We start from the raw sequence: 23471 nt of genomic DNA, 5'->3' as shown, positions 1-23471 counted from the left end.
ATTACAGGCCAATAGCAGGCAAGGTACTTAAATATTATATTGATAGTAAGTCAATCATTCTTTTACTGATCACTTCGCAATCGTCACAAAACTGATGGTCAATGGTCAATGTCAAATTCCTTACATTTTGTATGTAGACGTGACTAAGGGGCCCACTGAATATCAGTCCGCCGGACGATATCGGCCTGTCAGTTAGAACAAAAATTTGACAGTTCCGAACAACTGACAGGCCGATATCGTCCGGCGGACTGATAGTCAGTGGGCGCCTAAACACAACTTAAGTCGTGCATGGTCGTGCTAACTGTATTAGGTACTTTAACGTTAAAATGAATGAAAATGCCATTTAATATAAAGAAAATTGTTGCAAATACAAATCTTTGAGCAAAAATTGCTACCTACCAACAATCAACATTTATGATTGGTACTATATTGGTAGTTTTCACTCACTCACTTTATAGATACTATTAGTTACATTACAAATTACAAGTTGCAACAAAACATTCAGTTCAATGCAAAGCACAACCTAAACAAAAGCCGAACGGTTTATTTGCACAACAAAAATACAAAATTCCATGTATTACGATTTCAGTAGGTAGGTTTCTCATTAGCCGACCGCGCGGGTGGGGCGAACGAAGCACCGCCCAAGATCCGCCCGCCTTGCCCGTGCGCATCGCACATGATAACCGTCTTCGTAGCCGCCAGGACCGTTAAATTAAAAAATAATGTTCTAATTTCTAATTTATTTGTGTTTGTGGTGATGTGCAATAGTGTAAAATGCCCAGGAAAAGAGTGAGCAAATCGCCAGTGGAAAAGGGGTGGGAGGACGATGATGATTTTTCCTTTGACGATTCTCAGTCGGGTTCAGGTGAGTGGTGATCAAATTAGTAGGGTTTTTAGGGTTTCGTACCTCAAAAGGAAAAAACGGAACCCTTATAGGATCACTTTGTTGTCCGTCTGTCTGTCTGTCAAGCAAGACCCTTTATCTCGGGAAAGCGCGGACTGCGTGGAGGTATCGAGTTAAAGGTACTCAGGTTTACAGTCCCTTAAAGCTGTAAAAAAAATCAAACTTCTAAGCTAACGCAAAAAAAGATACGGCCGTTTATGCCCTAAAAAAATTATAAAAAATTATTTCGACAATCTCAAGGGAATCAAAATTTATAGGGTACTTCCCATTGACCTAGAACTATGAAATTTATAGCAAGTAATATCGTCTTACACAACCAGTACATGGAAAAATATGAAAACTATAAATTTGTAAAAAATAAAAATAAATAAGTTTTTGTACGGAACCCTCGGTGGGCGAGTCCGATTCGCATTTGTCCGTTTTTTTTTCAATTCAAGTAGGTGTATATTTGCATGTTAGACTACTGGCACAGCTGGTTGATTGATTGAAAAATTTATACCATCATTTTATAATCTTCATCAGCGTCCCAGTATAACTGCCAAATTATGTTTTCCAAGTGTAAATGCACAATAACACGCAAAAACGAAGTACCCCAAAGTACCCAGACAAATCTAGTACCTGATCTTTTTTGAAGTCTGTTAAAAAACTTAATCTCTACTAGAGATACTAAGGTGCTTAAAACTAATCAGTTTTATTAATTAGCTTAGCGCTATCACATTACAATGCACAATGACAAAGTGAGGCATGTCATAAATTATGTCAAATTTCAATGAAACTGTATCGTTTATAATGAACGCCCTCACTTTGTTCTGTTCAACTCGGTGCAAAGTTAGCTTCGACGGACTCTAAGAAAGGCCCCCCAAAGTGACTTTGCTGGTTTTTATTGTAAATATTATTTTTTGATTTATTTATATTTAATATTTAATGTTAATTACGATTGTATTGCTATAATAATATTTCATATTACACGTCATTATTGGATTTACATAATATATATAGAATATATATAGAATGACATTCAAACACAATGTATATTGTTAGTGAATAAATAAATGAATGAAATATAACGCCACCCGTGTAGACAATGGTAGTTTACCACCAAATTGCATTGCACCCCGACCAAGGTTAGGAAAAGCTTGGACCGTCGGGATTTTGGTGGTTCACCGTGTCGGCACTTAAGAGGCCGGTGTCGATTTTAGTCGCAAAAATGTAAAATTGATAGATTTAGTCGATGAAATTGTACACCTTTTGTTACCTAATTGAAATAACAAGTACTGGTTTCTATTATCACGTCTTCTTATCTTGCCTTTTATCAGACAATTTTTTTGAAAACAGACTCACTAAATTAGTAATGATTTTTTTTCTGAAGGACGTTTAGGTAAACGCGCGTAAAGCACTGATTTTGTCGATCTTATTTGTAAATTTCGTAAAGTTTGGACTGCTAAAAATGGTAAATTTGTATTACACATATTCTATACTTGACCTTTATCAGATTACATTTTTGTTATATGACTTAGAGTTCGAGGAAATGAAAGTTTAACGAATTCAATTTTCTCCAGAAATTACTTCAAAACAAGTAACAATTTCTCTGAAAATCGACTTAATTTCAACGTAATTTGGATACTTGAACAATCTACAACATTTGCTTAAACTATTCTTATACATCAATTTGTATAACTTACCACGAAGTTTTAAAAACTGCCCCTTCTCTTCATATATTACTGGTCACGCACGCTCGCGACCTCATTATTAAAAGGCAAGATGAGAAAACGTACTTGAACCAATACTTGTTATTTAGATATTACGTAACAAAACGTGTATAATTTCAACAACTAAATTTATCAATTTTAAATTTTGGCTCCAAAATCGACTACGGCCTGTCTCTGAGCGAGATGGATGTGCGACTGGGCGAGCTCGGGACCTAGGATATCATGTTTTTGAATTTTAACAAAAAAAAATATAGATGAGTTCCCTCAAAAATCAAATTGCGCATTTTTAGAAGCAATTTTCATATTTTTAGCCTCTGTGCAAAAATTGTTACAAATTTTTTAAGTGCGTTTTAGACCTATGTTCTTGATTTTTTTCTATCAAGCGAAAGTAAAAAATCGGGATTTGAATTAATGAAATCACTAGAGAGAATCCTCAAGATTGCTAATTAAATTTTTGATAACCGTATTGTGATCTAAAAAAGCGGTACGATTTTTCAAAAACTCCGCTCTCTGAACCTACGGCACCTTTAAGGGCTCCTCTCACATTGCATCAAATTGCATGCGATTTAAGATAATTGCCGGCTAAGTAACAAATCCAATCGATCGATTACATATGCCGCAATGTACCTAACGCAGATCGCATAGAATTTTCAGTGAAGTCTGAAGTCTACACTCGATCTATTTGTATACAGGTCGAGGTTCGCAGGAGCCGCAGCACAGAAACGCCGCCAACGCACGAGAGCGAGCCAGGATGAGGGTGCTCTCGAAGGCATTTTGCAGGTAACTATCTACCTAAATTAATTGTAGTAATATTTACCTCTAAGGCAATATAATATATAATGTCACTTGGAACTAGTTGAAACCATTTTCAGCGTAGGTATACTAATTAGGTATATATTATTGTCGCGATGTTTCGCGCAACTTTTATTATTAGGTATACTAATGCAATACCACTCATTTCATCCTATAGAATATATACAAAAATTTAAAGCGTAGGTTTAGCATTAGTACATAAGTCTGTTACATATCAGTCGAAGTACCTACGAATTTCTGGCTAATAAACCGCAACGTGAAATGAAAAGAAACAGCTAATTAATAATAAATAATTTTCGCAGGTTGAAAACCACCCTTCCCTGGGTCCCGGCTGACACAAAGCTATCGAAACTGGACACATTAAGGCTGGCTGCGTCATACATAGCACACCTCCGGGCCTTACTGCATGAGCCACGCTCAGCGCACACACCCCGCCCGATCAGCCTGGTAAGCAAATTCTTTAGCGACCGAATAAAACTGTCAAAACTTTAAGTCAAAAATTACGACTAGCGCCCCGCCAAAATAGCCTCGTAAGTTACAAAATGTACGGTACCTGTTAGTGCAAACACTGTGAGTTTGTCGAAACTGGACACATTTTAAGGCTGGCTGCGTCATACATAGCACATTTCCGCGCCTTCTTACTGCATGAATCCCGCTCTGCACACACGCCAGGCCCAAATAGCCTGGCAAGTAAGTACATCTTCTTTTAATACGGTGGCTGCTCTTGGCGGCTAAATATTAACTCAGTGGACACATTATTAGCTGCGCCATCGGCCATACATAGCACGCCTTGTTGCATGAGCTGTGCTCAGCGCATTCAGTGCGCCCAATCAACCAGCAAGTAGGTAGGTATTTCATTCAGCGTACTTTCGATTTCGATTATAACACAAAGCTCCATTGAAACTGGAATGTGTCATCACGTCAAAAAGTTCTCTCCTGGGCTATAACCGCGAAAATCGAAGTTCGCAAAAAACCTAATTTGTGATCTCGACATGGATTTCAAAATGTTTTCAAAATAAAAACCGATATATATTTCGGTTAGCTACGTTGTGTAGTAGAGGAAATAGGTACCCTACACATTCGTGAGTTGCTATGTTGCTATCCTAGCTGAGCTCAGATCACACATCACACCTCAATTCAAGCTCTGGCGCATAAGGCCCATTTTCCTAATTCGCACAATGTTAAAAAGTAGAGATCTATATTTATTTGTGAGATATTCTTTGAAAAAGAGCTTAAGGGTCTCCGGCAAGCTCGGTTTTCCATACAAACGTAGTTCCACTCTCATTTTAAAACGACTTGCTAGATTGCTCTGAAACTTTGTACTTACAATAGGATAAGGTAATTAGTGTCTGTAATTAGTTTATGTAGCTTCAGATACCATAGTTAAAAATACAGCGAATTTAAGTTTTCATACAAAACTTGTTTTTATTCAGTTCGTTTGTTTTATAAACTGGAGCTATATAAATTATTTTAGAGCTAGATATACCTCATGTCACTGTATGTGCAAAGTTTCATTACAATACTATAGGTACGTAGTTTTAAAATGAGAGCGGAACTACGTTTGTATGGGAAGGTGCAATTCGGCCGAGCTTGCCTGGGACTCTTAAGTAGTTAATAGTTCACTAAATACAAATACCCTTGCACCTACAGCTTGCAAATTATAAAATCTAACCAACATTCCAAAAACCACTATGTAAATGTTGTAAATCAGGCGTTTGAAGTGTTAATCCGCCAATCGATCACGTCACGACACCTTCGTGGAACGTGTCGCGTAATCCCCGACGACAGCCTGGCGTTTAGCGAGCGACACGACCGACGACGTATAACATATGGACTTTCAATTATTTCCATACGAGGGACGATCAACTTTTTTGTTATCAAGAAAGATATTAATTATAAAAAAAAGTGTTGAATTTGTATGTATTTTTATGTTTTATATATTTCACGTAGAACTATAATCAAAGTTTTGTATGCGAATACGAGCCGCGCATAAATTTCATTATTTTGACAAATTTTGCTGTTTAGTATATTGTGATTCAATTCAATTCCATTTCTACTCATTATCAATTCAATTCAATTCAATTATTTATTTCGAATCATTTTGATCCATATAGTGTTAGTAACAACAGTTACTAGTACAGTTAGTAGTTAGTAGTGTATTATCAACAGTTTAAAGTTATTTTGGATTACACAATTAATAATTGCACTACAAAGGAGAAAAATAATCAGTGTTAAGAAAAAAAGTCTCCTGAGTCATAATAAATGTCTCTTGGGTCACCAGAAAAGTGACCCGAGAGAACGGTGACCCAAAAGACATTTAAAAGAAAACTGTATTTTTTTTGTACTACCTACGAACGTATTTCAATAAACTATAAACATATTGGACCCAGGATAGATCTAATTAGCTTTAAAGTAATATAAAAGATTAAATTACTTTCGAAATGTCAACGGTAAGATAGTGAACCGAAAATTATTACAGCCTACCCTACATCTTTTCGTACCCCGGACCAAATGGTCTGCGACTAAAAAAGTAACTGCAACGCTGGATACTTAGATCAGCTGCCTATCGGGTTCGTTATGCCACGTTGTAAACTTGCCTTCGTTGGAATTATTCACTGATGCGTCGCCTGCGCGGCAGCCCCAACATTCTGGGCGTGTTCATGGAGTGCGAAAATGCTCAACCGTTGGCAGAGGCTGCATGCACTCGCCGTCTAGTTTTTAGTTTTAGTTTTTATGCGGTACTAACACTAGTATTAAGATTGTAATGTTTGCTAACCATGTATGGACCTTTTAGTCTGAAATAAATGATTTTTATTTTTATTGTAATGTTTTGTAAGTCAGGAGACTTAAAAATAAGCCATTGTTTTGGGACATAATAACAAATATTAAATATATTAATGTTTGCGGATTTTTAGCATTTAACTGGTAAATTATATGTAAAAACCTTTTTAATTAATGGTTAATATGATATACGGTTGAATATATTTTTCACACTGTTAAATAGAAACCAAAGCCGATACGCGATTGGGACACGCTCTTTTTGTATGGAAAATCTCCTGGGTCACCAAGAAGAATCGACATATTAAAATAATTCTTTGTTTTTAAGTTCTAGTTAGAGGGACTTTTTGGTTAATTCATTATAACATACGTGATAAATAACAAAAACGCATAGACTTGAAAGATATATTTTTTTATTTTGTTGGGACACGTGATGACATAAAAAAGTTGATCGACCCACAAACAAGAATGTCACTAGTCAACTTTACTCGCCTGTTTTAAATTAACAATATATAAAATTCATAAAAATTAAAATCATAAAATCTACATGGACCCTTATACTAGGTATGTAGTTTCGCCATATCCATTTGTACCTGTCTCTCCGCCGGCCGTTTAGCTTACAAAAATATGGAAGTCGTCATGTAATTAATCAACAGCATAGACAATTAACCTTACATGTTTTTAAAATGTACATACGTATTGCAATACATACAGTATTAATATGTTTGTCGATAATGTGGTGGGTATTTTTATGGTTTCTGTCCTGCGAGAAGTGAGGATAAATTTTTTTGTCGACTCAGGTTTTGAGACTTTTTCAAAATGGTGGAGTCATACAGTTATTCAGTTTTGCTATGCTCCCGAAGTCTACAGCCCACAGAGCCACTATTAAGGATCAAGATCTTGGAAACAAGATGTGGGAAATTACAATTCTTGAAAAACTGTAAAAATACCACCTTGATTAAAATTTTAACTCGCGGCTTTGGGATACCAGCACCTCGCTTCATCGACTGAGCTACTAGACTGAAACGTAAAATCAACTATTAGCCTTTGCAGCTAGTCCTGAATTTGAAATGTTTAAACGGGGCGATTAAAAAGTAATATCTTGTTTACTTTCTTTTTCCTTACTTTCTTAAATCACCCGATGCACCCAAAACCCGTGTCCATATATTTCGCATGTCAGCGTATGCATTGATTCATTGCGGTTCAGTGGCGTGGCCGACGAATTAGCAGATGACAAGTGTGACAGGGAATAAATTGTCAACAATTATCCCGTGCGACATGTGGGCGGGACCGCGGGCTGACGTTTATAGACGCGGTTTTTATTCATCTGGAATAAAAAAGATTCGATTAATCAACAATGCTTGTGGCGAAAATAACTTAGTATTAGTTGGCATGGTATTGTACTTTCAGCAGAGCTTAGGCTCCGAAGCAGCAGCTGAGGACAACCACATCTTCAGCGCTACCTATCTATTCAGCGCGAACGCTTTTTACCCGACTGCACAGAGTGTAGTAGGTATGACAATTTCAGGCATCTATCACACCAATCGCTGTTTGCCAAATTAGACACTTATTCCGTGTTACCATAGTTACCAGAGCAATAAAAAAACATGTTTTCACATAGTCCTTTCGCCAGGCATATTGATATTGACCTTATTTTTACAAAAAAAAACTTTCAATGCATCTATTTCTTTCTATTTTCTTCAATCTGTCTCTTAATTATCCCAAGATTCTGTTATTTGTATTTTTGGAAATAAACATCTATTGTTGAAAAATTGTATTTAAAATTCCTCCTAAACGGAATATTTTTCATATTGATTCTTTGTCGTATTGAATAGTAAGTATAGTAGGTACCGTAAAAGAATATTGATAGTCCTGAATGTCACCTGATTAGTGTGACAAATTAACCTATAGTTCTTCAGCAAAAGTTACGCAATCGTCTTGTGTGTTCCAAATTTACAATAACCTAGGCCCAAAGAAAACAAACATATGTTTTTTTAACTTAAAGAAGTCCTTCCGCCCGACATAAACACTTCAGGACCAGGAATGACGAAGATAGAAACAAAAAGATTACAACAACAAACGTTTTACGCGCGCTGACCAAAAGTTTGCAGCTGTTTCTGGTATAAATAAAATTTATCTCCGGGCGTTGATGTTTTATTGTTTCGCTTACCCCTTTGTCTCACTTATTAGTCTTTGTTAATTGTGGGGTTTACGATATTTACCTCCGTCAAGTAGGTAAGCTAATAGTAAACGGTTAAAAAATAACTGCTACCGTTCAAAATAGGAACCTACCAGATAATACTACATTAGGGTTCTTATGCGTAAAAAACCAGATTTTTAACATACCTTAAATTGTGCCTACCTATGTTTATATTGCAAAAGTTTTTGTAAGATTGACGTAATTATCTCAAGGGCGGAATAAATCAACATCGTCGCAAATACTCTACAATATGTTCTTAAACATATATATATATATATTGACACTGGTTCGTTTGCTTTCGATAGGGCAAGCAGCTTCAAAACATCTAATATCTCGACATACCTATGTTAGACTGTTGAGTCTTTACGACAAAAAACTGTAAACAATGTTTCACAAATTAAACTATAAAGGTGTATAAAAATAATATTGTTTGCACGTATGCGAACATGTGTCGATGTCGGGAGAGTGTTCGTGCATAAAAAGTGCGGTCAAGTGCAATAAACGGATTCACACTTGCTCGGTTTAGACGATTCTGGGGGGTCCTCGGTTTTGGAGTCATTGGGGTGTCACTTGTTTATATGGTGAACATTTAAATTAGTTAAATAATTGCTGTTGAGGATTGTAGAAGGACCAGGCAGAATAAAAAATTGTTAAAAATAGAAATGTACTGTATTCTGCCACACAAGTACATATATAAAAATTAGAAAATTATGTTGCTTGTTTCAAGTTCAAAGTTGCAATGTCACAACGTTAGCTAGAGAGAATATCATCAACAGAGGTCGCCCCCGTCTCGCCGCAGTCTCCGGTGAAGCCTTGCGTTTCGTTACAACATGCCCGCCCACGTTGAAAGCTTGGTCTTTCAACTTAAGAGTTAATTTTCGACTGGCAGTGGACATATTTTGCTGAACGCACGACGGATGATCCCAGACGACGTCCTGATGTCGGCCACGCGATTGATGCCATCAGATCCAGGGATGACGCTAACTATTCTGCCGAGCTTCCATTTCATTGGAGGCAGGTTGTCTTTTTTGACGACGACCATGGTATCGGTAGCAAGTTGACCCTTGGCTTGCCTCCATTTGGTTCGCTCCTGAAGTTCAGAAACATATTCTTTATACCAGCGAACCCAGTAGTGTTGCCTCAATTGTTCGATCCTCTGGTACCGTGTCAGTCTCAATGCAGGAATCTCTGTCAGACAGGGAGTCGGAAGAGCTGTGAGTGGTCGTCCAATTAAAAAATGGCCTGGAGTAAGTGGTAGCAGATCAGAAGGATCGCTGGTTAAAGGAGTAAGAGGCCTTGAATTTAAAATTGCCTCTATTTGACACAGTGCGCAATAAATCTCTTCAAAGGTTAAATGACAGTTACCTAAGACTCTAACTAAATGGTGTTTAGTGGATTTTACCCCGGCTTCCCACAAACCGCCAAAGTGTGGTGAATATGGTGGAATAAAGTGAAACCTAATGCCGGCATTGGCTGCAGACTCAGATAACGTCTTCGCATGGCTGGTAAGGAATCTCTTTAAATCATTGTACGCCCCGACAAACTGGGTTCCATTGTCGGAGTATATGTCAGAAGGTAAACCGCGGCGACTAACGAATCGCTTCAACGCCGCCATGTAACCTTCCGCAGACAAGTCACTACATAGCTCAAGGTGTACACATTTAGTTTTAAAACACACAAAGATCACGATGTATACCTTTATGGTTTGACTACCACGACCCTTTCGAGACGCAGCCAGTATAGGACCGGCATAATCTACGCCAACAACCTCGAAAGGAAAGCCTGGCGTTACTCGCGGTGAGGGTAAGTTGCCCATAAGTGGCGCAATAGTTGCACCGCGCATACGAGTGCACAGGATGCATTTGTAATATGTTGACCTAGCTTGTGTACGACCACCGATTGGCCAATAGGTAGACTTTACGTATGCTAGCATGGCTTGAGGTCCCGCGTGTAACAAAATGATGTGAACGGCATTGAAATATGTCACCGTTATAAAATGCCCTTTCGGCAAGATAGCTGGGTGCTTTTTATCAAAGCTAAAAGGCCCGTTTCTAAGTCTTCCGCCTACACGCATAAGTCCTTCAGAATCCACAAAAGGATTCAGCTTTGTAAGCGGATCTTTGGCTTTGAGTACAGTTTTATTTTTAACATCATCATATGAGCAAAATGATTCTATCTGCGCTAATTTTACTAAAATATTCATAGCCGCATGAAGTTCTTTAGTGTTAAGGAATCCTGAATTTCTCACACTACCCGGTCGTGCGTTATTGATAAACCGCAGAACGTAAGCGGTGACTCGTTTGAGTTTGGTAAAATTGGAAAACTTCGTAAGATTCAATTCTGATAGCGGTCGGTAGCGGAAACTATCTAGTACAGCTTCGCTCGCTACATTTGCAGTGATTACCTCAGCCTTAATTTCATCGCTATCCTTGCTCGCGTGGTGATTTTTGGGCCAGTCCTCTTCGTCATTACGTAGGAATGCTGGACCGTTCCACCAAATATCAGCCGCAGCAATTGAACCCGCATCAAGGCCGCGTGAGACCAGATCCGCTGGATTGTCCTTAGTAGGTACGTGTCGCCAAGGCCAACCGCCAGTGATTTCGAGTATATCAGCTACGCGATTTCGTACGAATACTTTGAGTTGGGTTGGTAGCATTCTAAGCCATCCTAACACGATCATGGAATCGGTCCAAAATGTACAACTGTCTGCTTTCATGCGAAGTGATATTAGCGCTTTTTGGTAAAGCTGTGCTCCGATCAAAGCTCCGCATAATTCCATCCGCGGAATAGTTACCGGCCGAAGTGGAGCTACCCTACTCTTTGCCATGAGTAACCGAGTAACTACTCCTGTGTTAGTGATAGTACGTACGTACAAACAAGCTCCGTACGCAGATTGAGATGCATCCGTAAAAATGTGGAATTCCACTCGCGACGCGTGGATTCCTACGACACTACGAGGAATGCATAAGTGGTTTAATTCCGGTAAAGACATTGTTATACTATGCCATTTTTGAGAAATCTCTTGAGGCACTTCATCATCCCAAGAAACTCGTGAAAGCCATAAAAGCTGTAGCAGGATTTTACCCTGAATGACAACCGGCGATAAAAGACCTAGAGGGTCAAATATTTTTGCTATTGTGGAGAGGATAAACCGCTTGGTTATTTTTTCAGGGTGTTTTCCAAAGTCGATAGTAAAATACAAGACATCGGCTCCACTTTTCCAACCTAGCCCTAGCGTCTTACTTTCGTCCAAGTTGCCTAGATTTAGATTTCTAGAGTCGTCATTATGTTCAGTTATGAGCCTAGGTTCATTTGAACGCCACTTGCGTAAATTCATACCGGCACTTTTAAGTACTGCACTAACCTGAGTTATAATGCTGGTGGCCTCTTGCTCAGTATCAGACCCGGACAAAAAGTCATCCATGTAAAAGTCATGGGCAATGATTTCAGTGAGCCGAGGGTCCGAGCAGTCCAGTGATAACTGTTTAAGGCACCTAACAGCTAAGAACGGAGCACTGGCCGTACCGTAGGTGACCGTATTTAATTTGTATACGCACAGAGGTTCAGATGGATCCTTGCGCCAAATGATTTGTTGCAAATACCTATCGTCAGGGTGCACGACTATCCTCCTATACATTTTTTCCACGTCAGCCGTGTACACAAAGCGGTATTGCCTAAACCGTAACAAGATAGCTATGAGATCGTCCTGAATAGTAGGTCCTACATACTGAATGTCGTTCAGCGTTACTCCGGTAGACGTGCGCGCACTAGCGTTGAATACGACCCGGAGCTTTGTCGTGAGGCTAGATAGCCGTAACACGCCGTGAAAAGGCAAAAAGTTTCCTACTATCTCATTGGAAGTAACCTTGGACATGTCTCCCAAAGTCTCGTATTCGTTCATAAAATCTTTGTACATCGGCTTTAATTGCGGCTGCCGTTCTAGTCTGCGCTCTAACGACAGGAAACATTGTTTTGCCCGCTCGTAAGAATCGCCCAACGAAGATGCAGGCTGCTTTAAAGGATACCTAACCATAAACCTACCGTCCGGTAACCGAGAGGTATTTTTAACAAAGTGTTCCTCGCAAGCCCGTTCATCGTTGGTATAATAAGCCGTCGCGGGTTTTATTGTTGCTTCGTCTAACTTCCAAAAACGCGTCAATTCGTCATCTTGATTATTCATCTGAACAAAATTGCAACAAATGCTTTTAGAGTTAAGATTACCAGCATTATGACCCGACACTACCCAACCTAGTTTGGTCTCATAAACTATGGGCTTGTTTCGTCCCAATTTAAATTTATCGTTACCTACTAATTCCCAAAAGACCTCGGCGCCAAGAAGAAGATCGATAGCTGCCGGCGAGTGGAACTGAGGATCAGCCAAGACTAAATGTTTAGGTATGTCTAGCAATGATACATTTACCTTTTCCAAAGGTAAGTCGCATGTAGCTTGTGGAACTACGTAAAATGACCTTTTCATGCTAAAACTTTTGTCAAACAAAGATGAAAACCTTGCGTCACATAATTTATGTAGGGTCGACTTAATATTTTGAATACCAGTTAAAGACACATTTACCTCCCTAATAGGTAAGTTCAGTTTTTTGCAAAAGTCAGCTCTAATAAAATTAGGTGAAGACCCATTGTCCAAAAATGCGCGCGCCATGTGTGGTTTACCGTCGCGATCATATACTTCTACTAGCGCAGTAGATAGTATGACTTGACCTTCTAAAGCAGGATGGGCCGGCAACAAGAAACTGCCGTTAGCACTGCAGCCGGGGTCAGGTGCAGGCTCGTCGTGCTCGCTCGGACTGCTAGGAGTCACTTCTATCGCCGGCATTGCTACTGGAGCCTTCGACGGTAACCTATCCACGTGTATAAGTGAGCTATGACGTAATGAACACGACTTGCACGGACCACGCCTACAATACTTCGCTATGTGCCCGGGTTTTAAGCAATTCAAACATACTTTCATCCCTTGAACCTTATCTGCACGCTCTTGATTAGATAACGCGAGAAAGTCGGGGCATTCAAATAACCAATGACCACGCTTACATAACGGACATTCATATGTAAAAAGTGGGCTACTCACAGTATCGGTTTCACGTTCATCTATTCCTACGAAACATTTTTCCTTTACCCGTTGCACGGCGGAGCGCGCGTGCGCCGCGGAGGCAGCGCCGGCGCCGGCGGCGAGCGGCCAGGACGCGCTGGCGTTCGGGGCCATCCATCGCCATGGTTTCCAATAGATCCGCACGATCGCTGAGGAAATGTATGATAGCATCGAAAGTAATTGTTTCGCAACTAGGCACAAACTCCTCCCACTCTCGTCTAGTAACATTGTCAAGTTTTTGACATATTATATACACTAATAATGTGTCCCAATGGGTGGTTGGTTCATCAAGGGTCGCTAACGCACGTATATTTTTGCATATCGCGTCAATAAGATGCCGAATAGCTGTCGATGACTCCTTGGTAATTGGGGTTATATTAAATATGGCCTTGATATGATTATTCACCAATAACCGCTTATTGTTGTATCTGTCGCATAATAATTGCCAAGCTATTTTATAGTTACTACTAGATAATGCTAATGATTGTACAATTACCGCGGCACTGCCTTCTAATGAAGCCCGCAAATAATGAAACTTGTTTACATCATCGATGGAGTCGTCATTATTAATCAAACTATCAAATGTGTCGCGAAACTCAAGCCATGTATCATACGAGCCTCCAAATTTGGGTAAAGTAATGGTAGGTAACTTACATTTTACATGTGGATGACGCCGTGTATTATTGTCGGAAACCCCATCGCTAGGCGCGACCTTGGTATGCATGGTTACTAATTCCTTAGCCGCCGCGACTGACGAGTAGTACAGATCCTCGAAATCAGACCTCTCGTTCAATTGGGCCTCGTCATCCTCCGCCATATACTCCAACTTGGTTTGAATCTCGTCATACGTGTTGTAAACACATTCTAATTTAGCAATCCGAAGTTGCAGTTCCGTCACCTGAGCCGCACACCATACTTTTTCGGCTAACTCGCGTATATAACCTGAAAATTTAGTTAATCGCGACTTAATATGACCCCTCTTCTTAGTTAACTCTTTAAACAAGGCTTCATCCATCTTAAATTGCACTTAGTATTTACCTTCTTAGCACTATCAACACTCTGTTTCACCAAAAACACCAGCACAATGAACCGGGAACATAAACAAACACTTTCTTACGAATTTAATGCTAATTACTCCGATGTTGTTTACTATAAGCAGGCCGGCTAAGTTATGGCGATAAGTACCTATGTCGGCCGGGCGCACCGTTAGATACCTATGGCAAAAAAACGTTTATCGGCGCTCGACCGATGCACTTATTATGCAATTATGTAATTGAGATTTATTTGAGTTTTAAAGTATGATTTATTTGTATCGTGGTTTTTTAAATAGGTTACGGTTATTGTTTAAAGGCCTAATATAGGGTTTTTAAGCATAAGTTTCTTTGTAAATTGTGTCAAATAGAGGAATATTATAGAAAATAGTTATTAATGCTTCTTATGTAAAATGATTGACATATATTAAAGGAACGGACTCACTTTTAGCTCTTCTTAACCTGTTCACTCCTTATCGACGTCGTCGGATTGTAGTTTTCCGGAATAACGGTAGAACAGTTGAGCACTTCGTAGCTGATGGATGAAGATATAGCCGCCTCGGGATGTTTCAAGCTGCACTCCTCACTGGAAAGCCGGTATGTTGGATGCGCAGGAAATATTCAACACGATGCGTTTCTTCTTTGTCTCAGCCGTAATGGCGGTCCTTGGACCTTAATATCTCGTAGCTCGCTGATTCAAATAATTATCTGGCATCGAAGACCATGTTGAGGATTGTAGAAGGACCAGGCAGAATAAAAAATTGTTAAAAATAGAAATGTACTGTATTCTGCCACACAAGTACATATATAAAAATTAGAAAATTATGTTGCTTGTTTCAAGTTCAAAGTTGCAATGTCACAACGTTAGCTAGAGAGAATATCATCAACAGAGGTCGCCCCCGTCTCGCCGCAGTCTCCGGTGAAGCCTTGCGTTTCGTTACAACAATTGCTGACGGCCTTTTAGCTGATTTCACGTTAGGTACCTAGTTATGTGTGTAGATATATGTTATTGTAACTCCTCTCCTCGTTGCATTGCAACAAGGTGTTTCAAACTTTCAACATAATATACTTACCCTTGTATTTTTCAGATGTTTGCAATTCTTTGCACATTTAGATTAATAATACATGGAGTTTACTTAAGGCGGTTCCCTGAGCCAGAAGGCGAAAAATCTCCTTATATGATCCTGTTTTTCTAAGAGGCGTTGATATTTGTAGACGTGGAAAAAATATATGTAGTTCTTGACTATATAATCTTTAATATCATAGCTTCCTATACACGAATTATGACACTTCGCTCGATACAATTAATTCCCAAAGTAACCTCTAACTCGGACTTTTAATCCAACTTTACTCGGTTATTTATTATGTGATACTATAAACAAAAAAGGAAGAAAAAACAATCTTAACTTAAATAGTAATTTCATAGCTTTCGAATTTCGATATTGTAGGGTAACGTTTTTAAAATAAATAAAAATCGACAAAATTCGATCAAAATTGACACTTGGCGCGCATGATCTTTCCCGTTCTTTCTTGCGAAATGTGACAGAGACAGCGGCAAACCGATGGAACGGCCTTAAAAACATTGATAAGTCCACAATATATGATAAAAAGTTCTGCCAGAGCTCTTTTCCCTGTAATACTCAACTGCTCATCTGAGGCCTAATCCACGTATGCTAAGGTTGGTTAGAATGGAAAATGAAGCATTTCTTGTTTGGGAGTCATACTTCTAGCGTCTATAGTTTGCGAGATATGGACACTGTGTCAACTTATCTTTGTGTTAACCTACCCCAGTCTCCCCTACTTAGGTCAGGATTTTAGGTCAAAATTATGTAGAGCCGGAAAAGTGGCGCAATAAAGAATACCTACTCTATCTATCTATTCAACAGAGTTTAGAAACTCGTTAGGCCTTCTAAACATTCATAATTCAACTAGGTGTTACGTAATGGATCGTTTTAATTTTTATTCCAGGCATGGCCCTTCGCCTTTCAGCACGGCGGATCACTGAGCTGCTCCATATCGCAACGATGGAGCGTCACCACAGAACCTGACAACAGAAACAACCAACCCCCAGAAAACGTGCAAAACATGAATTGTGACTACGGACAGGAATACAACGAGGACTATGACGACAAAATGTACGAGGATGTACCGAACGAAACAAACTGCAACCCAGCCTCGTACTGTACTAATTATGGGTATAAAAATAATTACTACGAAATGAGAAGTTATTCTGATAACTTGGTTAACAACTCGTAGATAATTTAAAGAAATATTGGTTAAGTAAAAATAATAAGCGATAAATAAAAATATTTATGTATGTCTAAATTTAATAAATTATGATATTCCCTACTTTTATTTTGAGATTTTTTTATGACTTCAAGACCGGTTGCCGACGGAAAGGTAGTAATTTTCTAGCCGGGGGCGGTTGCGCTTCCGAAAATGGCATGAGGGCACTTCAATGGAGGAGGGTGAATTGGGAATACCTACAGCGAGTACCTACTTACAATTGCTATTAATGTCGACACACGTCTTCTCAATACATAAGAAAACCGCCACAAGAACAAGTTTATGAACCCCAGATAGACGGGCTAGATTCTATTGATATATTAATTAGGTATTGAAGTAGAGTTGAGACCCCAGTTTAAGGATATTGGACCCCATTGGTTTCGTCTGCCAAGTGTTTGATACAGCATTGACGGAATTGCCAAGAGCAATTAATCGACTAAGAAGCGATATTGTCATTGTAGCATGATTAGATTACTTGTTCAAAAACAAGGCCATAATTATTAAAATTAACACTAAGTGGTGACTTGTCAAACAATATCAAACTTCAAAGAAATTTTAAAGCGACACTTATGTGCCTTACAAGCGTATTAATTTACATCAAAAATATACGTACCTAAGCAAATTCATATTTTACTCAAGTGAGTATGTATGACATGACCCATTCCAGAAATAAGTGAATACATATTTAAAAACAACTGAATACATAAATAATACCTACAGGACAGGACAGGTAGACATAAGAAGGTAGGTAAATTATATTATGTATTTATGTACTTTCAACAGCGGCCAGTACCTATATTTAACCTAATATCTACATGTCAAATCGGTTTAGGTATATATCAAAGAAAGGTAAATATATAAGTAAGTACGTACGTTGTACAGTGAGGTTCGAATTTGCATGGACAAATTATGAATGGAATTCATTCTCATAATTTCGAACCTCACTGTAGGTAGGTACGTACTAGTTACATCAATTTACCTGCCTATATACACTTGTGAACATGGATACTTAGATCCAAGCATTCAAAATGCATTACACTCTCTTCTGGGTCAGTCGGAAAAAACCTATCACTTAAATTCATATTTTGGGAACATTACCTACAGGGTAACAGTGGGAGGAAATACAATATTAGAAAGCCGACCGCGAGTGTGAAATGGTAACCCAATACGTTAACGCAGCGAACCTGACAAAACAAACACGAATTAAGTGTTTGACATCCGCAAAAATAGATCGCTCAGGGAATCTCGTAATTGCTCAACCATTTATAAAAACTGAGGACTATTTCTAGAGTTTCTTAGGTAGGTACAATACGGGATTACTGCAATGTTCTGCTACCAGAGTGCACATACTGTACCTTTAACTGGTTTTTGACAAGTTTTCAGAGATAATAAAATATAACATTGATGCTGATGCATCAAAGCCGTCAAAATTCGTTATCTGCCTCTTTATCGCTCGAATATGCAAGTGACAGAGATGTTAGATAAAGAAATTTTCTTGTTTCACGGTAGACCCTCAGATTGTGGTAGTGGCGCCCACTACCATTAGCAGTTTAAACGTTTGGCTTAATTTGTAGTAACTGGTACTGGTTGACGTAACCGGTGACAGTGGTGACCGACGCTGGTCCATCTTAGTGGGCCAGTATGATGGTCCATCGTGTAGAGGAGCCATAAGATTTAGATTTATTAAACCAAGTAGAGTACTGTCATGTAATGATGTTTACATAATAAGATGCTCAATTAAAACCATTCCTATTAATGTCATTATCTGACAATTCTGGCGTGGCCCTGCCCGAGTCTGTGTTTCCGCATGAGTACAATCTGGGGCTCTTCAAGGCAAGAGTTAATAGGTATCTCATAGGTAAGCGTGCTCCACCGTAGACCGCATCATCACTTATCATCAGGTGGGATCGTGGTCAGTGGTCAAACGCCTGACTATTCATCACTTAAAATAAAAATTCTTCAAATAAAACATGATAGTAGCCGGTGAAAAGTTTATTTATAAATACTTTATATAGGTAGTAATGTATTATTATGCCAGAGCACAACAGACAATATTGTTTAAATTATTTACAACAAATCGTAAATTGTAATGTAGGTAAAACTTAAGCGAGGCAATGTTTTGGTAAAATTTCTTTTAAACACATAATTCTAAACTTATAACTAATGCAATAGATATTAGACATGATGTTACGGTCTAAACGAAGCTGCTTAGGTAACGTTATTTTTACCGGTCGGGGCCGGGCAGGGACAAGAAAATTTGTATATGCACATACTCGACGGACGGACCTCCCGCCACATCACACAATTTTTTTCACCACACCAGCTGGTATGCTCTCTTGATTGTTCAAAAACTGAAAACAAAGTTGCTTTTTATCCACATGTGGGGCAAAGTAATCAAATACAATTTTTGAGTTGTTTCCTTATTGGCTGGTAAAATTGACTTTAAAATGATGATTTTGAATGATAAATATTTAATAACATTCATTTTGAATTGATTTGCTTTGATTTTGTTTGATATTTTACACTCAGTATTTTCCTTATATTGATGTAGGTGTGCTGAAAAATTTTGTGTTTCACCCGGTGGCAAAATTTGTTTAACCCTCGTGCCTTGAAACCCTCGTAACGCTCAAGATTCCATTTTTCGAACCACTCGCTACGCTCGTGGTTCAATTATGGAATCTTTCGCTTGCTCGGTTATCAATATTAGCACGAGAGGTTAAACAACAACTTTGCCCCCTTGTACCTAAAACACATAACTATTTCGTTCCCGTCATGACTGTAAAAATCGCGTAATTAAATGCATGCAACGACAATGATAAGTCCCATATAAACGGATCAAGAACTTGGCATGCAATATTCGATACATTGCTAACTACATAGTACAATGAATCCAGTTGATCGAGCAAATACCGCAATGTAACGAAAATCGCACCGTCTAAATGGCGCATTACACACAACACATCACATACATACAGTTGTTCAACTTACAACTACTTGTGGCAATGAGATAGGGATACTGTATATACAGCGCCAAAGACGAGTCAACTATGAGATTGGACATCTCTGTACTAAGTGGCATTTGTCATTTATGTATAGATGGCGTTGCAATAAAACCATAATCTCTAATTTTATCAGTTCATTATTGATTGGCGAGCTAGAATGTAGATGGCGTTATGGCTTACAAACGGGGTTGTATTATTTCAGAGGGAGTCAGACCCAACCTTCGTAGTTGTAAAGGAATAATATAAAAATATTAATAATCGTATTTTATACAATCGTGATATACTAGATAGCTTTTCAGCCGAGTACACTACGAGATTGATAAGCTTGATTATATAACTATTGTATACAATACTTTTTCTACGAGTCATCTAAAATAATACTTTTTTACTATAAAACCTAAATAATGAATGAAAATTGCTGAGTATCTCAGTAGACAAAAATAGTCGCGCGTTTATGTTTTTTCTATGGAAGCGCGGCGGCACGTGATTGGTCAATTTCTTTGATAGTTGACTACAGCGTATGGAAATGATTATTATAGTTGAGTTGGGAGCCCATACATGATAAATACACAATTATATTTTTGATATACGAAATCTTAATTTAACCATTACAGTCGCTGAGTAGAAAAATTATATTATGAGTTAACTGGCGATTTTATTATTTATCTTCACCCGGTTAACAGACATCAAAGCACAATATAAAAAATATTGAAACTTAAATCTTGCTAATGTCATGCCATCTACATTGCCAGCTATGTATATTGTACAGAGATTACAATTCTTTATTATTTACTTGCCTCTGCACAAAGCGTTTACTGATAATAATTCCAAGACGCGTGTTTTATGTCCACAATAAAAGCTAGAAAATGTTACTTTTGTCACTAAAAAAAATTGTACATTACATAGGAATCATTACTTGATCTTGTGGTTAAATTAATTGTCTAAATGCTTTTAACTATTTAATTTCACTATGTTACTAAAACTAATGGCTAGTTTGATAATAAATTGTAAAGCTACGCCTTATCTGTAGCTACGTTAATATGTAGAAAATTATTGGGATTAAATGGAATTAAATTACTAGTTCACCTACAAAATTAACGTTTTGGACATTAGCTTAGTTCTAAACTAATTGGTATACCAACGCGGTTACTGCGATGCTGGATGTCTGTCTACATGACACGTGACGAGATTCGGAAAAATACTAAGCAAAAAAAACAGTTCTATAACCTATAGCTCAGCTACAGAACTAAGCTAGTAATAGTTCAGTTTTACAGTCTATATTCAAAACCGGCTTTGAACACATTTTACTTTTTGGATTACTTGCAGAACTAAGCAAAATACATACTCAAACATTTGGATCTCTAAATATATTTATTTTCGTGACATCGAAGTTTTTTATGATTTGAATAAAAATGTCAACAGTTAGTCATATTGTACACGTCCGCCCTTCGTCCGCCCGACAACGAGATGACCTCTGTCACAGCATGCCACGTGTTGCGTCGTGTTTCAGTATTTTTACTAAATGACCATGTACAGTGTACACAAACCGATAGCCTTCTAAATGTCGGTAATAAGTGCTAGTCTAGAATTTTCTAATTACAATGTTATCACGCAACATGCCACCACTCCACAAGACGACGTAGATTAAAAGAGCTCCCAAGAGCGTACGTGCTGCATGGCGTCCGGACTTCGGAGCTCTTTTTAGGTAAGTCGAACTATACCTAGATGAATCATATTCATATACCTAGTATGAATTTTCTCAAATGATTTTTACGCCTAAGACCCTAATCTGTTAAACAAAAGCCATTGTTTCTTTTATGGGAGCTGTCAGCCTCCGCTTTTGAGCGCGTGTCAAAGCAACAATGTCGTTGCTGCTATATCGTATTGGTTCAAATCTATGTAATAATATAAGCGCTCGCCTTCATTGAGGTGGTCGATCGTCCTACATTACCAAAACATGTTAGACGTACATAGAGTTGAACCTTAAAACCACCACGATACAGTTGCTTTTTAAAGGACATTGTTGCTTTGCCGCGTGGCTTATACGGGAGCTAACCGCTCGCACAAAAGAAACAATGGCTTTTGTTTAACAGATTAGGTTCTTAGGCGTAAAAATAATTTAAGAAAATTCATACTATACACACTATGCTACTTATTCAAGCTATTCCTCCTGCGTCAGTGTTACATAGTATACCGTTTATAATAAAAATATTAAACCTACCTTATTTTTGGTAGTCTCCTAGCTTTGATTTTTAATCTGCTTATTATAATGTGATGATTATATAAATAACTTAGTCGGAACGCTTTATGCGTTACGAACTTTTGACACAACAAAAGAGTATTGCTAAACTACAAAAAGTCGATTATGTATCGATTTCTAACTAGTTTTCTCTAATAACTTTTTAATAGCTGTACCAACATTATTTTAGCGAAATTGTTTAGATTTTTTTCTAATTAAACCTTGTTGGCTAACCAAACTTTATAATGCACACTACCTAGCACTATTATAACAAATCATATAGACAAGCACATACAAAAGCTAAACATTTTGCAAGCATTGCTTGTTAATTTATTTAAAACATTTTATTGCTCTGTTTTGCAGTAGGTACTAAATCTTACGCGACGAAAAAAATGTACATAAACAATTATTACTAATTCATACATTTTTTTAAAGAGCCAAAAATTGAGCTAATTACATCAATAAAGTAATCAATTTGATTTGATTCAAATGATATAAATATTGGCTATACTATCCTTCACTGAATAAACTCGCACAAAATCATTATGATCAGTTTTTGATTTTTTAAAGCACTCCTGGATTAAGAGATTGATTATAGTTTGTATTATTTAGGCTACTGCAGAGTTACGATGAACTGCACCTAGTCCTATGTATATTTAATTTCAACTGTTTTGGAATTCGTAGGTTTTATTAATTTTCCTTTTTTTACGGATGAGCGCCAACGTTTTTTTACAGTAGAGTCGATAATATGTTATTCCGTTTCTCTTACAATTATAATTTTATTACTTTATTAAAACTGTAATATTCTTTTAAATTTTACAGTAAATAACTCATATAATATTGAAATTAAAGCTCAGTGTTTAATAAAAAATCGCTGATTTTAATTTATATAAGGTGATCACGACGTTAAACTTGCCTAACCCTTATAAATATGATGATTATTGTTTCTTAATCTTAGTTATGATGAGGAATATCACTACCTAACAAATCTTAGCCAATATCAAACACATCTAAAATGATTACCGCCAATATAGAGTTACGTCCATATTTTTTAAAGAATATACCTAATGTTGTTACTCAAATGCAAGTGAATATAATTTGAGTTCATAATTACGTGTTACTTCCATTATTACATAACTACGACATATTTAAAGTTATTCAATATACAAATTCCCTGTAGAATGTCTTTTAACCATGAAGAAGAGAGCACAGTTATTTATATAAATATTATGTTTAGTTTACAGTTTAATATGATTTAATATAAACCCGAACGAATATTATAATTTACAAGTATTGCATGATTATTGATTAAGTATTCATTGTTATTTTGAAATAGCTGTATAAAGGATAACTCACGTTAGAGCCGTGATCACCTGTCATGTCATAGAAAAGTAAGCGCCGG

At 37.7% G+C, this 23471-nt stretch overlaps 1 protein-coding gene and 1 long non-coding RNA gene across 2 annotated transcripts; one reads left to right on the top strand and one right to left on the bottom strand.

Moving 5' to 3' along the window:
- The first annotated feature begins 616 nt into the window (after window positions 1–616).
- LOC134745459 (basic helix-loop-helix transcription factor scleraxis) lies at window positions 617–16896 on the top strand. The gene is made up of 4 exons (XM_063679504.1): window positions 617–865; window positions 3306–3393; window positions 3729–3873; window positions 16511–16896. Exons 1-4 carry the CDS (start codon window positions 775–777, stop codon window positions 16796–16798), a joined length of 612 nt encoding a protein of 203 aa, XP_063535574.1. The 5' UTR covers window positions 617–774; the 3' UTR covers window positions 16799–16896.
- Window positions 16897–19440: 2544 nt separating this feature from the next.
- On the bottom strand, window positions 19441–23382 carry LOC134745467 (uncharacterized). Its single transcript, XR_010128183.1, has 2 exons — window positions 21973–23382; window positions 19441–21574 (listed from the first exon to the last, which is right to left on the bottom strand). It is a non-coding gene; the product is annotated as an uncharacterized LOC134745467 (long non-coding RNA).
- Window positions 23383–23471: the final 89 nt, after the last annotated feature.

Source organism: Cydia strobilella, chromosome 11 (genome assembly GCF_947568885.1).
Source record: "Cydia strobilella chromosome 11, ilCydStro3.1, whole genome shotgun sequence".
NCBI classification, from domain to species: domain Eukaryota; kingdom Metazoa; phylum Arthropoda; class Insecta; order Lepidoptera; family Tortricidae; genus Cydia; species Cydia strobilella.
Note: the sequence above shows the minus strand (reverse complement) of the source record. Positions and strands in the feature narration are given on the sequence as shown.